Consider the following 15,888-nt stretch of genomic DNA (forward strand, 5'->3'; position numbering starts at 1 on the left):
GGGTTTGCTAGTTGGAAATTCATGGTGTAGTTTCCCTATTCTCTGTATTTCCTGCAAATTGGAAGCTGCTGTGTAATTCCTAGATCTATTAATTCATTAGTGGGTTGCAAAATGACATTTTAGTCATTTCATTTCTTTTTCATTTATTAATTTGAATACTTTTATAAAGTGTTGTGCTCCATATAGCAGAATACTTTCCCCTTTTAAGTTTTCAAGATAAAATTAGTTCATATTAATATGTCCAATTCAAAGCTCATAGGGTTTTTATTTTACCAATTGTATATCCAATTCAAATTCAAAGCTTATAGGGTTTTTATTTAACCAATTCTGTATTACACTCTTTCTTCTACACTGAGAATTTTTAATTCTTAAAGACATAGGGGATGAGGAATTAGAATGTCCCATAATTACTCATTTACTTTACGTATTTACTTTATCATTACTTTATCTGTTATATGTGCAATTTTTTTTGAGACACGGTCTCTGTTGCCCAGGCTGGAGTGCAGTGGCACAATCATGGTTTGCTGCAGTCTCAAACTCCTGGGCTCAAGTGATCCACCTCAGCCTCTGGAGTAGCTAGCTAGGACTACAGGTGCACACCAACACACCCAGCTAATTTTTTTTAATTTTTGTAGAGACAAAGTCACTCAACTGTTGCCCAGGCTGGTCTTGAACTCTTAGGCTCAAGCCATCCTCCCACCTCCACCATAACATTCTTAAGAGTAACAAAAACACTATCACCAATATGATTGCCAAAAACACTTGGAACTTTTTTTTTTTTTTGCTGTGATATCTGAAATTGCCAAAGGATATTCAGTATCTGAAATAAAAAGGCAAAGCTGAATATGCTGCTCTCTACAGCAGAGGGAGCTGCTGTGGCTGGACAGTATCTGAACCAAGCAGATCTTAAAACTTTGTAGGTGTTGAGAAATGGTGGATGCATGGACTGGCACCGTCTGTGGAGCCATGATTATGTAGGTGAGACTTGCTCATTATCTTGTAGTGTTTTAAAATGTCTTCACATTTCTAAAGGCAACTTGCTTAATGCATTTTTTAATTTAAATTTTTTATGTTGTACAGTTTATTTTAAATATAGTTGCTATTTTTTAACACAGATGCCAAGTCGGTGCTGTGAGATTTTCTTTCTGGTGATTTGGACCAGTTTGTCTCCCTCTTGATATATCCACCCCAAATGGAAAGGCCTTGTAAACTGTTATGATCATCTCCAGAGGTTAACTGGAATATACACCAATGACAGCTTGCCTGGGTATGCCAAAATACCTGCAAGAATGTCCACATCATCTGGTGATGTCCCCAAATAACAGTTTTTACCATAGAAAGATCGTAATATGTTTGCTTTAAAAGTCATTAGCAGTCATAACGTACTTACAGATTCTGCCTATAAGGAATAATACATAATTTTAGATATAAAGGCCCCACTAGTCCAGGTTTCCTTATGCCACTGTGCTTCCTACTAAGTGTTGCGACCAGCTCTTGTCACTAGTTGATGACAACTTACTCCAGTAGCCACAGGGCTGTGACACCATAGTTATAGGTGATTCTCATAGATTTAGCCATCCCAGGTTTGAAACTAGTATCCTCTAGCTCTTAAGTAGCTGATAACCTCCCCATGGGAGAAACTCCATACTGCAGTTTCCCATGTGGTGCTATGTGTAACTATCTTATACAATTAATACAAATTGCATATGTATACTTATATAATATGGACTACTAGGACAGAACTTTTTAAATTACAAATATAATAGCCAAGTAGACAATTACATTAGCAAGTGATGTTACCTATGAAAACGTGAGGATTTATGGTGGCAATGCATTTCAGTTAACAGGGATGTGTTAGGGGACAATGTGAGCCAATGTAGATTAAGGAAATAAGCCTGAGAAATTTATCAGAATTAGCCGTCAGTATTCAAGCACTGATCAACAGCAATGTGTCTTAAGGGCAGGCATCACTGGTGCTGAGAGAACTGGGAATTGTCAACTGTGAGCTGCTAGGGGATGGAAGAAACCTTAGTGTAGTCTTAGGAGCCACTTGCTTAAACAAATGTATCAGAAACATAATAGGCCAAGGGTCAGCCCTTTGAAAACTGACTTCAGGGCCTTCCTTTCCTCAGGCTGCTGCCTCCTAGGCCAGACCCTTATTTTGGCTTACATTCCATAACCCTTGTATATGCGATAGGGAACCTGTATACAATGCTGACACGGAAAGGGAAGACCATCGCCTTTTGCCTTTCAGTGTCTCATCTGTAAGCAGGGCCGCTGGCTGACCAAGATCAGTTCTGAAGGTCCAGCCTCTTTAAACTCCAGTTCTGTGATCACAAAGCCACTGTTGTTCCTCATCCTGCCAACTGTGATACTGCTGCTTCAGAATTACTGGGTTTCCTGTTCATCATACTCACCAGCCTGAGGTTTGGTGTTTCTCAAATATTCTGGGCTTCCAGTACATACTAGAGCCTGTGATAATCAGCTAATGATCAGACAAGTTTGTTGGAGTTTTACCTAAGTATTTTTGTGTTTTAAAAAACTTAGGGTGGGAAATGCTCAGAGTGAGATGGTTTGACTTCATTAGGCATATAACCCATTTTTATTATAAAAAGAAATGCACATATAAGTAAAAAGACCATTTTAGTTAGTCCCACCATTCGTTGGTAACCAGTTCACTAAGTGTACATCTTTGCAGATTTCTGTGCATACATACAAATATTTTTACAAGAACAGGATCATACCATGAATACCACCTATAATGGTATGTCTGTTGTCAATTTAGGTGTTATAATTAAGACTGTGTAGCCTTCCTCTGTGGATGTACCAAAATTTATTTAATTCCCTGTCACTGGACACTTCTTTTGTTTCACTAATAAGTAGACACTGTGTAAGCAATCCGTCAACATCTCTGCACCTCTATTTTTGGTATAAGTATTTCCTTAGGATAAAATCCCAGAAATGGAATTGCAAGGTATAAAAGATTATTAACATTTTTCAAGGCTTTAAGATGCCTTTACGGTGTATCTGTTACATCCTGCTTCCACACAAATTCTTCTGTATAGCCAGTACCTAAGCTGCAGCTCTCAGCACAGGTGAAGACAGCCAGGATGCCCCAGTCAATGCTCTTGCCCAGTCTGTCAGCCTTCAGGTAGTTTAGGAGCTGAGGCATGACCTGAGAAGAGGGTGACACACAGTTAGAAAGCTGCTTCACAGCAGGGAGCACGAGACCTTCTCAGCCAGGATGATTATAGGGATCTTGGTCTTTCAATCCTCATACTACAAAGCAGGATTATACACATTATACAATTAACATGTTTAACAATCTAAAACTTCCTTATGACTTCAAAGCCCCTCTCACCTTCTGTTTGGTCTTTTCCATTTGAGAAAGAAGTTCACAAGTGGCTGTTAATGAATTATTTTCATTACTAATATGCCACTCAAAAGGGCTGAGGCTTCTATTTGGGCAACTTTTACTTTACTTTGTATCATTGCAGATGTTGTTACTCTTGACTCAAGAAACACTAATTACTAGTAATGAATACAGAAAGGACATCTATCTATGTAGTTATAGAGACCAGAGAGGAATCTTAGAAGTAGTCTAACTGAAAGAGTGAATAGGCAGAATAGCCACCCTGATATGGAATCACTTTATACAAATCCTGTCACCTCAATTTGGACATTGAGAGCTTTGGCACTAAGAACCAAGCAGAGTTTTGTGTATGGTCCTCATAATTCCTTTTTTACCCAAAGAAAAGAACCAATATTAGCTATGACTTTGGTAAGGTTAGTGAATCCATAGCTCAAGAGCATTTCCACCCTACCCAAATGGATTTTGATGCTAACAAATCCTTTTGGGCAGGGGAGGACATTTATCTTTAATGCTTATATCCATTTGTTCTAACAAATCCACAAACCAAGATTAAACAGTAAAGACTCCTCTCATAAAGTATATAGTCAAAGACTTTAATTACTAGAACAAGAAAGGAAGGTATAAATTATTTAAAATAACAAAAGTTAACGGAGGCACTAATAATAATGACATAACCACACTGGAGGTGGAGAGCAGTGTAGATATCCTCATTGTCACAGAAGTCAGTCAATAGACCGTGTCTGAAAACTAGGAAACAGAAAAAAACAAGACAGTTCCTTCCAGGGAACTAGCCCCAAGGTGAGGCAGGAAACTGATGATTTTCATTATAGGGTACCCTTCCGTACTGCCATGTTGACCCATGTGCACAAATTACCTTGGTGAAGTTTTTAATGTTTAAAAACAATCATGGTGATTACACACTAAATGGTCCTTATTTAAGGTCATACCTGGAATTCCAATATTCTCTTGGCACCACAGGGGCAATCTGGAATATCCTTTTCTTGAGGAATATTTTCACCAGAAATCCAGATGGGGGCAATACCTCTGCCATATCTAAGAATCTAAAATCAATGAAGATCATGTTCAAATAATCAATACCTTACCTATAAGTTTCCAATGGTAACATGCTATCTACTCCATGAATGTTCCTACTCTTGATGTAGCACTGACCCAAAAGGCATGTCACAGTTCCCCCATCAGACCTGGCTGTGCCAGTGTGCCATTAATGCCTTCTCAATCACCTCAGTGATTATTTCAGTTTATCTGACTCAGAGGGCATCAAAATATATTTCCCAGATGATGCTTTTACTACCTAATGTTGGCATCTTAATCCTATGAATATATTGTGAAGGGACTAAGAATGAGCCTCTGCTCTGATTGCAGAATTCTGCCCAGAGTCTGTGCCTACCTTCATAGTTAAAAAATTTTAGGAGGGACAAATACCAAGTGAAACATAGTGTTTTGAAAACTACTACAAACATAAGTAAATTTCACTGTAATAAGCTTCCTACAGCAACTGAGTGGTTTTCTGTATTTTGTCTAAAAGCATATGCATTGCTAAAAACTGCCGTAGTGTTTAAGACCTAGATCTATTCTTCCTGTGTATTTATTTGAACCAGTGACTGGTTTATGGGAATTTAGTTTTCTTTCGTGATTTACGTTTATGGTAGGGGAGGTTAAGGAGAAAATGTTAACCTGTTGGAAATGGGCAAAAATAACCTTTTTTCTTTCTGGCGGGGGGGCCAATGGTGCCTAAACCTCATGTACCTTAGGCAACATCTCATTCATCTCCCACCCCTGATGCTTTAGAAAATGAACCCTGTATGATAAACAGTATAACCTTTAGTCTTTTAGTAACTACTAAACGGATCAGCACTGCAAAACACCTTTCTACATGGCCCATCTGTGTGAGGAACTCCTCTAACAAGATAACAAAAGCCTGCTTTTATAGGCTTCTAAGGAACAGACTAATGTTACTATGAAGTTATTTCTTACAGATTATACTCATAAAACATGGCCTGAAGAGAACACGATGAGGAGCTATGAGCTCCACTTTACCTGTTCTGGTTCAAGGGCTATCTGAGTTTTAAACTTCTGAAAAATTTTATCTTCCCTGGATTCATGTTTTGCCATGGAATCCAGTTCTTCCTCAAGTGCTTCACCTGAAAAATCAACGTAACTATTATGAAAAACAGGAGTAATCCCCACAACTTGACAATTCACACATGGAGAGGGGACCCACTTTTAATCAGATAGCTTTCCCTATTTATTCACTCATTCAAGTTGGACCATCTGAATTTCCAGGTACTCCATGCAACTCTATTATATGGACTTCCATTTAGTGCATCTCCTTAAAGCTTCAAAATAACAGAATGGTCAAGGGCTTAGGACTGCCCAGCACATCACAGGACACCCAACAAATGTGAGCCCTTCTTATCATTAGTATCCTCAGCTGGTAGGCTCACTCACTCAGTCAAGTGTTCATTTCTGGCCTGCAGCAGTGGCTCACACCTGTAATCCCAGTACTTTGGGAGGCCGAGGCGGGCAGATCACCTGAGGTCAGGAGTTCAAGACCAGCCTGGCCAACATGGTGAAATCCCGTCTCTACTAAAAATATAAAAATTAGCCAGACGTGGTGGTAGGTGCCTGTAATCCCAGCTACTCGGGAGGCTGAGGCAGGAGAGTCACTTGAACCTGGGAGGCAGAGGCTGCAGTGAACCGAGATGGTGACATTGCACTCCAGCCTGGGTGACAGAGTGAGACTCCGTCTCAAAAAAAAAAAATGTTCATTTCCTTCTCCACATTCCTTCCTGGGATTACAGCCACCCTAAGCCACTGCTGTCCCCAACAGACCCGTGTCTCTAAGTATAACCATTAGTCTTTGTAATGTACGTTAAAATAGAACTGATATACCTTGGGTCAGAGAAGCTAAAATAACTGCTTTGATGAAACTGGAAAGGCACTGATGGTGTTCACTTGCACCATCAGGTCTGATGGAGGAAGTGCAGGATGCCTTCAGATTGATGTTCCATCAAGTATACATGGAACGTTTCAGTATAACCGTTAGGACACTGTAAACGCTGTTCCCTCAGGCCCTACTGCCTCCTGCCAAGTCTCAGGTAAGACACAGCTACCTCCAGGAAGCATTTTTCTTTTCAATTCTCCTTTTATTTTAGAAAATTTTGGACATACAGAAAAGTGGAAATACTATAATGAACCGCCACATATCATTAATCAGTTTCAACACTATCAAGTCCAGTGTTTCCTTTCTCTGCCACTTCCACCTCCATTACTCTGAAGTAAATTCCACACATATCACTTCATTCATAATTAAGTTATGTACCCCTTGAAGGCAAACTCTTTCATTTACCAATTTGAAAATGAGTCTGTTCCCAAGTATCCTATAAAGATGATTACTGAGTTTTTTTAAAGTATCATTTTGAACCCATTAAACATATCTGATGCAGTTAGCGTCCTTGTGGATGTTCAAACTGTCCATCTTTTGCAAGCAGGAGCCTTTTCATGTTGCTTGAGTTCTGACATGGCCCTAGTAATCCTTATCCTTAATCTTTGATATGACCATGTTCCCACATTATATGAACATTTCCTGACCTAGTTCTGGAATCAACCACCTCTCCAAAGAGCCTGGAGTTCCTCTTAGAGAGAAATGGTACGTAGACACAATCAACATTATCTTCCTCCTACGCCCAGCATCTCAGTTCTCAGTAACACCAACATAATTACTCGTTTCCTTTTCCCCCCAATACACACACAACCATCTCAAAATAAAAGCAACAGTCTAGTAATAACATGTTTATTCAAAATACTAACACTGTTACATTCTTTTCATTCTCAGGGTATATTCTACTAGAGATGTACTGTCCTATGTTTTGAAGTCACCTAGAAGAGTTCTTAGTGTGGTTATATGACTACATCAAGAGTTTTTTACTTTTGATGATTAGGGACTGCTTTTTAAAACTTACTTTACTCCATAATCTTAAAATACTCATACAGTTCCACAGTCACATTTACACTAACAAGGCATATTTGAAGTCCAGCTTTCATCCTTGATCCTGCTACTCTAGGCTCTCCTTTCTCCTAAAGATAAGCATTTTCATTATCTATCATTTTTATCGTATAGGTATGAACACACGTGCGGCCCCTTCCAGGCAGTCTTCAGTGATGTCACGTGTTCCCATGGCACCTGTATTGTACTCTTATCAGTCATTACATGGACTTTAACTTCCCCAGATATTATTTGGGCTCCTCCATAAGACTGTGAGCATCTGACCACTGGAGTGTTGCTACCCATTATATCCCTGTTATCAAGCACAAGGTCAGGCACAGAGTAAGACTCAAACATGTTTTGGAATGTATGACTGGTATGAACTACAAACCAGTAAGCTGATGTTTTCATTTTGAGTCTATAAATCTAATTTTGTGGTGGTTTTGTGTATGGCTCAAGGCTCAAATTGTAAAATTTAGTATTATGTGACCAAAGAAAGTTATACCCAGAACCTCAATTTCCTCACCTTCAAAACGGGGCAGTTTCTCACTCATTGGTCTGCTGTCACGATTTTAATGAGCTCATGCACAAACAGCCCTTTATATAAGGTAAGTGCTGGATAAATGTTGGCTACTGTAATAAAATAAGCCTCTAAGATACTTGGTCAGCACAAGTACTACCCAAGAGTATGCACTGTAAGTAAACTGACAAAATTGTGTATCTAAAACTGGCCAGATGAAAGAGAAACTTTTAAGGGGCCCTTCTGCGTGCCCGACACTGTGCTAGGCACTCACACTATCCCGACCCGAGAAACAGATCTGCGACCCAGAGGAACTTACCAAGCCTCCAGCATCTTGTGCAGCCCTACTCATGGGACCATCTGGATACCCACCCTTGTCTTTACAGGGAGCAGAACACACCTCTTATGTGTCAGAAAACAAAGTCCAGGAAGTATATTTTTACCTGAGGCAATATCTGAAAATTGTATGCTACAGCCTCCAAAGCGAGTCTTCCTCTCAGTACCTCTCTTCTAGGCACATGGAGCCCTTTCTTCCAAGCATTATGTTTAACCACTTAATGAATGAAGTCCTGAAACTGCTTACCCATGCTTCCTATAATCTCTGAGTAATCTTCCTTTTCCACAACCTCAGGCATAATCTCATCTTCTGTTTCTATTACAATTTCAAATTCTGGAAAAAGGAAGTTGTGGTCTGGAATTATATGGTCCAGATGATCTGAAACAAAAAGGACAGCACTATTAGTAATCATTTAGTTTTGAAGACAGTCTAATAATTTGCTGTCTCTAAAATACTATATTCCCTACAGTTCTGGCATTTTAGATAAAGGGTCATAAATTAAATGCCTATATGGTGACATTATTTAGTGATTCAGACTTCACAGCCTTTTTTTTTTTTTTACAAAGGTGTTCCAGGCATGAAAAATTTTGAAGTACTATACCTTTCCTAATTTTACTTTTAAAGTTGTCCTGGAAATATCTGGGTTGACAAAGGCGATGAAACTGAACTGAGACTTAAAAAAAAGATTACCCACCTGGTTGTGCACAAGCCTGCTTATGTCCCAATCTCCAGTCTAGGGTCTGATGCTCCTTGCTGCAGTAACATGCTTTGTGGCATCTGGAGCACGTTTTGGGGCCTAAACAGCCACAAACCCTGCAGAGATGAGCACCAGACTTAAGCTGGAGACACACTGATTCTCCTGTTTCTGGGGGAGGATTCTCAGAAGGTGGCTCATATGAGTAAAAATCGTTTTTCCTGGGTAGTTGATTCCTAAAAACTAAAAAAGAATGCAGAGAAAAGTTTTATCTTCAAACAAAACAGCAATTCACATATTTTATCCTCTGCACGTAAAACTGAAAATACTCAACAACAACAAAAAAGAAATGAAAGTTTTTGCTTTCAGGAATAAGCTTTTAAAATCCAGAAACTAGATTTCGTCCGGTACACGCAACTGAGTTGCCTCCTAGAGGTGGTTTGAGTGAATCAAATTAGTAAGACTGATCGTTAAGAACGACTGCCAAAAATACGAAAAAGCTACGGGGATCCATCTTTCCAAGACAATTTCTATTATCTGAATTAACACCATACCTGGTACCCACTGATTAAAAGCTGGGGGTTACCAATGCGCGTGGGCACAGTTAGAAGCTTATGTAGTAAAAATGAGCACATCCTGGAAGGGCCCGGGAGAAGGTGCTCCTGGGGCAGCGCGGAGAGGGAGCTCTGAGGATGGGGCGGCAGCGGTGCTTGCCGCCGTCCCCCTGGTCGCTCCCGGAATTAACGCCGCGCACGCGTCGGAGGCATGGCCCCGTCCCGACCCCGTCTGGCGGCTCACCCCGCAGGCCGGCACAGCACGGCTGCTCGCGGCAGCAGAAGAGGAAGATGCAGCGGTGGAAGGCGTCCGGGCGGCCAGGCAGCGGCGCATACACCTGCAGCAGGAAGGAGAGCGGGCGGCCGCACAGCTCGCAGGCCAGGGCCTGGGGCCCCGGCAGCCCGGCCGCGCCCAGCCATGCCGGCCGCCCGCCCACCTTGCTGGGGAACTGCTCGCTGCGCAGTCGCCACGCCGGCGCCGACTCGGCGAAGCCCAGCTCCACAGGTCTGGCCCCGGCGGCAGCCATGCGGGGCGCGGGCTGGCGTGGGGCGCAGCCCACAGCTGGGTCGGAAGGCGGAAATCGGGCGCCGGGCCGGAAGGCAAGAGGCGGGCACCTTTCCGGAGGACAGGAGGCGGAAACGCGTCTGACGAGAGCGGTTGCAGGACCAATGCGAGGGAACGGGGCAGAGGAAACTTCTCGGCATCAGCCCCGCCCCTGGCGCCTCCGCCTCCGAGCCGCTTTTTTGGTGGCTCCGGGTGCTCTGGGATGGTTCTGGTCTTTGGGAGAGTCGCAGCTGGTGACGGCGCTCCGCTCACCTCTGCACATGTCTTGCTGTGGGCCTGCGGGTGGCCGCCAGGGAGGCAGAGCCCTCCCTCAAACCTTCCCTGCTGGTGTCCACCTCAGGGTGTGGGAAACCTGTGCGCTGGCCAAGTGCTAACCAAGAGGAGGCAGTGAAAGATAAATGAAGGTTGAACAGGTAAAGTGAGGACCCTACAGCAGAAACCAAGAATCCTGTGCGCCTGAGAGTAATGAAGAAGCCTCTGCAGAAGAGTCTTTTCTGTCAGTCTTAAGGTCTCTGTTTTAATGTTAGTGCTGGCTTGCTGTACCTGAATTCCAAGGGAGGAGTGTATAATGAGGCATGGCCAACCCCCACTTCCCATCATTGCCTCAACTAGTTTTTCAGGTTGACTTCAGAATGCCCTTGGGCAAGCAGAGGGTCCATCAGTCGGTTGGAGGGTTTAGAATTTTACAGTTGGTTTGCAAAGGTCTGAAAGAAACATGTACCATCTGTTCTCTTTAAGGAGTTCTACTTAGGAGGTTTCATTTACATAAAATACCGTGGTTGTCAGCCAGGTCTCCACCCGCATAACCTGTTATGCCACAATCCAAACCCCCATTCTGTAACCTCAAGATGGTATATAAGTTTCTGAACCCCATTTGGGGCTTCAGCAAAATCACTCTAGTTCTCCCCCATGTGCATGTTAATAAATTTGTATGCCCTTTCTCCAATTAATGTGCCTTTTGTCAGTTGACTTTTCAGTGAACCTTCAGAGGACAAAAAGGAAGCTTTCCCTGGGCTACTACAGTGGCTTTAATGGAAAGTCATCAACAACATTTATTTTTGACAAAATCACAGTTTAGTTGGCAGTATATTTGTTTTGTTTTTGTTTTATTTGAGATGGAGTCTCGCTCTGTCGCCCAGGCTGGAGAGCAATGGTGCGATCTCGGCTCACTGCAACCTCCGCCTCCCGAGTTCATTCTCCTGCCTCAGCCTCCCGAGCAGCTGGGTAGCAGTATATTTGTAATGGTACATAAAATAATGTCTGTTTTTAAATAAACATTTACATTGTAAACCAAAAGTTAACTCTCCATCAATTTTTTTTTTTTCTTTTTTGAGATGGCATCTTGCTCTGTCACCCAGGCTGGAGGAGTGCAGTGGCATGATCTCGGCTCACTGCAACCTTCGCCTCCCGGGCAAGCGATCCTCTTGCCTCAGCCTCCTGAGCAGCTGGAATTATAGGTGTGTGCCAATACACCCAGCTAATTTTCGTATCTTTGGTAGAGACAGAGTTTCACCATGTTGGCCAGGCTTGTCTCGAATTCCTGACCTCAGTTGATCTGTCCGCCTCAGCTTCCCAAAGTGCTGGGATTACAGGCATGAGCCACCACATCCGGCATCCATCAATTTAGAAAGTTTATTTCACCAAGATTAAGGTTGCACCCGTGACACAGCCTCAGAAGGCCCTGATGACCATGTGCCCTTGGTGGTCAGGGTACAGCTTGCTTTTATACATGTTAGGGAGACATGAGACATCAATCAGTATGTGTAAGATGTACTTTAGTCAGGTAAAGCGGGACTTGAGGCAAGGGCTTCCAGGTCATGAGTAGTAAGAGGCAAAAGATTGCATTTTTTTGAGTCCTTGATCAGCCTTCCACTGAATACACAATTTAGTCTGGCTCAGTGAATTATCATTTTTACGTAAACAATAGGGGAGAGGAAGCAATTAGATATGCATTTGTCTCAGGTGCACCTTAAAGAGATAACTTTGAGTTCTGTCTGTCCTTTATCCACAAGGAATTTCCTTGTGGGCAAATTTTAAGGGAGGTACGTAGCCTCTTATCTTGGCAGCTATCTTATTTAGGAATAGAATGGGAGGCAGGTTTGCCTGACATAGTTCCCAGCTTGACTTTACCCTTTGGTTTAGTGATTTTGTGGTCCTGAGTTTTATTTTCCTTTCACAGAAATTATACCGTAAAAGTAATTGAAGAAAATCACTTCTTTCCCCTTCCCTCAACTAGGCCTTGACCATTTTAAATAAAATCAGGATTTGTTGAAGGTCAACAAATTTAACCAAATTCAGTTAAAACTTAACTCTGAATCTGTATGTCCCTGGGGTCTTTTCCAGTGAGAGATGTCTAAGCATCATTCCAAGCTTTTCTATACTAACTGGCCTATTTGTATGTTTCTTATTTTAGGATTCCTTTTGTTCATGTGTATTTTTATTAGGCAATCACCCATTTCCTGTAGGTTTCCAGGTTAATATATTTCTCTTATTGGAATTTTAATTTATTCTCTCTAGTTTTCTACATATTTTTTTTCTTTGAGACGAGGTCTCATATGTTGCCCCGGTTGGCCTCAAACTCCTGGGCTTAAGCAATCCTCCCACCTTGGCCTCCCAAAGTGCTGGGATTATAGGTGTGAATTACTGTACCCAGCCTAGAATCCTTAGTCCTATATACTTTTGCTGTTTTTTTCATTGCCAACTTGAAATAATAAAAAGGGTCAGAATCCTATAAACCAAAAATAAAATAAGGCCCCCCAACCCTCTGAATGGACTTCCTCCTCTGACACAGATCTTTTACAATTTAACCTGTATGAACCCCAAAAATTGGAGACAGGTCTCAGTTAATTTAGAAAATTTTTCTTGGGAAGGTCAAGGACACACGATCGTGACAGCCTCAGGAGGTCCTGACGACATGTACCTAAGATAGTCAGAGCACAGGGTGGTTTTATACATTTTAGGGAGATATAAGACATCAATCAACATATGTAAAACGAATATTGGTCAGGAAAGGTGGGACAACTCAAAGAAAAAATGGGACAACTCGAAGTGGGGAGGGGCTTCCAGGTCACAGGTAGGTGAGAGACAAATGGTTGCATTCTTTTGAGTTTCTGATTCACCTTTCTAAAAGAGGCAGTCAGACATGCATTTATCTCAGTGAGCAGAGGGATGACTGAATGGAATGGGAAGCAGGTTTGCCCTAAGCAGTTCCCAGCTTGACTTTTCCCATTAGCTTAGTGATTATGGGATTCCAAGGTAATTTCCTTTCACATTTCCCCCCTTTTCTTTTTTAAAATATTTTGGAGAAAGCATTTTTGGAGAAAGCATTTTTGAAGAAAATAAGTTTCTGTTCCCAGGTTTTATCTGCTCTCTCATGGCTAGGATGGTTTTTTCCTAGAAGGGTAGGTCCTGAGTTATTAGGAAAGCTCATTTTTAGAAGGTTGTGAAGTCTAATGTCCTATCAAGAGAAAATTTGGGGAGGAAGGGAGAACAATAAGAACAATCTTGGAAAATTGATCTAGGCCACATTACTCTGAAGTCCATACATCAGTAAGCAGGTATGAAAGTGGCTTATGTATGTAAATAGTTTCCCATTATTTTCTTCTGAAGTTTAAGTTGTCTACTTCAGTTCACAGGGCTTCACGAAAGTTAGTTTTAAGTGACTTAGTTTAGTGACAGCTTAGTTTTAAGTGACTCCAAATTAGGAAAAATAGGGAAAAAAAGAGGAAAAAAATTGAAAACATTATTTTGAAGACTTGTAGCCCACAAAAATTAGAATTTGGTCCAAACTGTAGAAAATGATAAAAATTGAAAAACATTAGGCAAGACTAGAATCTAACAACTGGTGGACTATAGTTTTCCAGTCTCTAGTTTCCCATTTATACTAAAGACAAATCATGATAGGTTTGCCTTATTATATTTGGCCGAATTATTTGTATACAGTGCAGCAAGAATAATTATTTTTTAACATTGGCTTTTAAATTGGCTTTGATGGAACTTTGTTCCACAGAGGGTATTTCAGATAAGACTTCTTAAAAGCTGAGCCCAGCCATGGATTTGTGCCATCAAATACCTGTGAGTTGGGTGATCCTCTCCTCTTGAGGTTCCAAGATAAACTTGAGGCTCCTGGGCCTGTCAGAAAGTGACATTCTTTACTTACCACAGGTCAGGAACCCTGTACAGGAGCTGTGTAGACAAAGTTATGAGGGCGGTTTTTCCAAGGGGGTTTAATTGGCTCCGTAAGTCAAGTAAAAGCATTGGTAAACAACCAGTTCCCCCAATTGTGTCCTGTTACAAATGAAAACAGATTCTTAGTGCACTTATGCAAATAACTGTATTGTCATAAGTTAAGAATACTTATAGTTTCCAAATTCTGGAGAAATCGGGTAGAGAGAACCAAATGTGCTCCAAATTTTGTTCATAGGAGTATGTGTTACTCAATTGTTAAAAGCTGCAGATAGCCTGACCAACATGGTGAAACCCTGTCTCTACTAAAAATACAAAAAATAGCCAGGCATGGTGGCGCGCACCTGTACTCCCAGCTACTTGGGAGGCTGAGGCAGGAGAATCACTTGAACTTGGGAGGTGGAGGTTGCAGTGAGCCGAGATCGCACCGCTACACTCCAGCCTGGGCAACAGAGCAAGACTCCATCTCCAAAAAAAATTATCTTGTTTTTATCAATCTTTCTTAAATGTATAGCTCACATTTATTTCAATGTTTAAAATGAGAAATATTTGGGGTCTTTATTTAGATGTTTGTTGATGTTTTTGTGACCAGAAATATGTTACAAGAACTTAACTCTTGTTTATATCAATCATCCCATGGCAAATTGGTTTTATTACCAGTAGTGTTGCTTAAAGTCACAGTTTCCAAGAATCTATCCATGATAAATGAGGACTTACTGGACTTAATATTACTGAATTGTACACATAAAAATGGTTAAGATGATAAATTTTATGTTATGTGTATTTTACCACAATTTTTAAAAATGAAAAAAAGAAATCCTGGGGAATGATATGTTCAAAGAAGGCTTTGAAAAGCTCTGATATATTCCAGAAATCTAGACAGCTACACAGGGGCAGGGCTTTGTGCGTGGCCATGAAAGACCTGAGGCAGCTGTAATGTTTTACATCTGACTCTGGGGTTCTGTGCAATCAGAAAGTGAAGGCTAAAGCAGACTTGGACTGCCAGAGTGTTGAAGATGTGTCCCAGCACATACAAAGCCACTCTACAAAGGCTGGGAGACATAGGTTCAAGGCATTTAAGGAAATCTCTAATCATTAGCTGACCACTCAGCACACTAAGCAAAGACTGAAAGACACATGACAAAGAATACAGACTTCATAGAATTAGTCAGGGAAAGTCACTAAAAAATTCAACAGCAACAACAACAAAACCCTTGAGAGGGAAGAGTCTGGCTTACAGTTACCACATCCTAATCTTTAAAATATTCAGTTTTGAGCAAAAATATGAGATACACAAAGAAACAAAAGCCCATGCAGAGGAAATTCTGAGACCAGCTCGATCGGGGAGACCCTAACCCAGCGGCACTAGGGGATATTAAAGACACACACACACACAAATATAGAGGTGTGAAGTGGGAAATCAGGGGTCTCACAGCCTTCAGTGCTGAGAGCTCCAAACAGAGATTTACCCACATATTTATTAACAGCACGCCAGTCATTGGTATTGTTTCTATAGATATTAAGTTAACTAAAAGTATCCCTTATGGGAAACGAAGGGATGTGCCAAATTAAAGGAATAGGTTGGGCTAGTTAACTGCAACAGGAGCATGTCCTTAAGGCACAGATTGCTCATGCTATTGTTTGTGGCTTAAGA

At 41.4% G+C, this 15,888-nt stretch overlaps 1 protein-coding gene across 3 annotated transcripts; it reads right to left on the reverse strand.

The window, feature by feature from the left end:
- Window positions 1–2,573: 2,573 nt before the first annotated feature.
- Window positions 2,574–15,642, reverse strand: PDCD2 (programmed cell death 2). Of its 3 annotated transcripts, none has more exons than XM_003821659.5 (6): window positions 9,729–15,642; window positions 8,931–9,173; window positions 8,483–8,614; window positions 5,432–5,535; window positions 4,321–4,434; window positions 2,574–3,175 (listed from the first exon to the last, which is right to left on the reverse strand). In XM_003821659.5, the coding sequence occupies exons 1-6, from the start codon at window positions 10,009–10,011 to the stop codon at window positions 3,017–3,019; spliced, it is 1,035 nt and encodes a 344-aa protein (XP_003821707.2). In that variant the 5' UTR covers window positions 10,012–15,642; the 3' UTR covers window positions 2,574–3,016. The 3 variants fall into 3 exon arrangements, with proteins under 3 accessions (XP_003821707.2, XP_063461642.1, XP_008973398.2); XM_008975150.4 differs by lacking the exon at window positions 2,574–3,175 and adding an exon at window positions 3,946–4,120; XM_063605572.1 differs by lacking the exon at window positions 5,432–5,535 and having other exon boundaries at window positions 2,574–4,434.
- Window positions 15,643–15,888: the final 246 nt, after the last annotated feature.

The sequence above is a fragment of the Pan paniscus genome, chromosome 5 (assembly GCF_029289425.2).
Source record: "Pan paniscus chromosome 5, NHGRI_mPanPan1-v2.0_pri, whole genome shotgun sequence".
Taxonomy (NCBI): Eukaryota; Metazoa; Chordata; class Mammalia; order Primates; family Hominidae; genus Pan; species Pan paniscus.

Excerpts from the sequence above, each read along its gene's own strand:
- PDCD2 (XM_003821659.5), bottom strand. The coding sequence starts at position 10,011 with ATGGCTGCCGCCGGGGCCAGACCTGTGGAGCTGGGCTTCGCCGAGTCG. Across the intron at positions 9,174-9,728 it reads GTGCTGTGCCGGCCTGCGGG|TTTTTAGGAATCAACTACCC; the intron begins GTGAGCCGCCAG and ends ATTCTTTTTTAG. Across the intron at positions 4,435-5,431 it reads TAGCCCTTGAACCAGAACAG|ATTCTTAGATATGGCAGAGG; the intron begins GTAAAGTGGAGC and ends CATTGATTTTAG.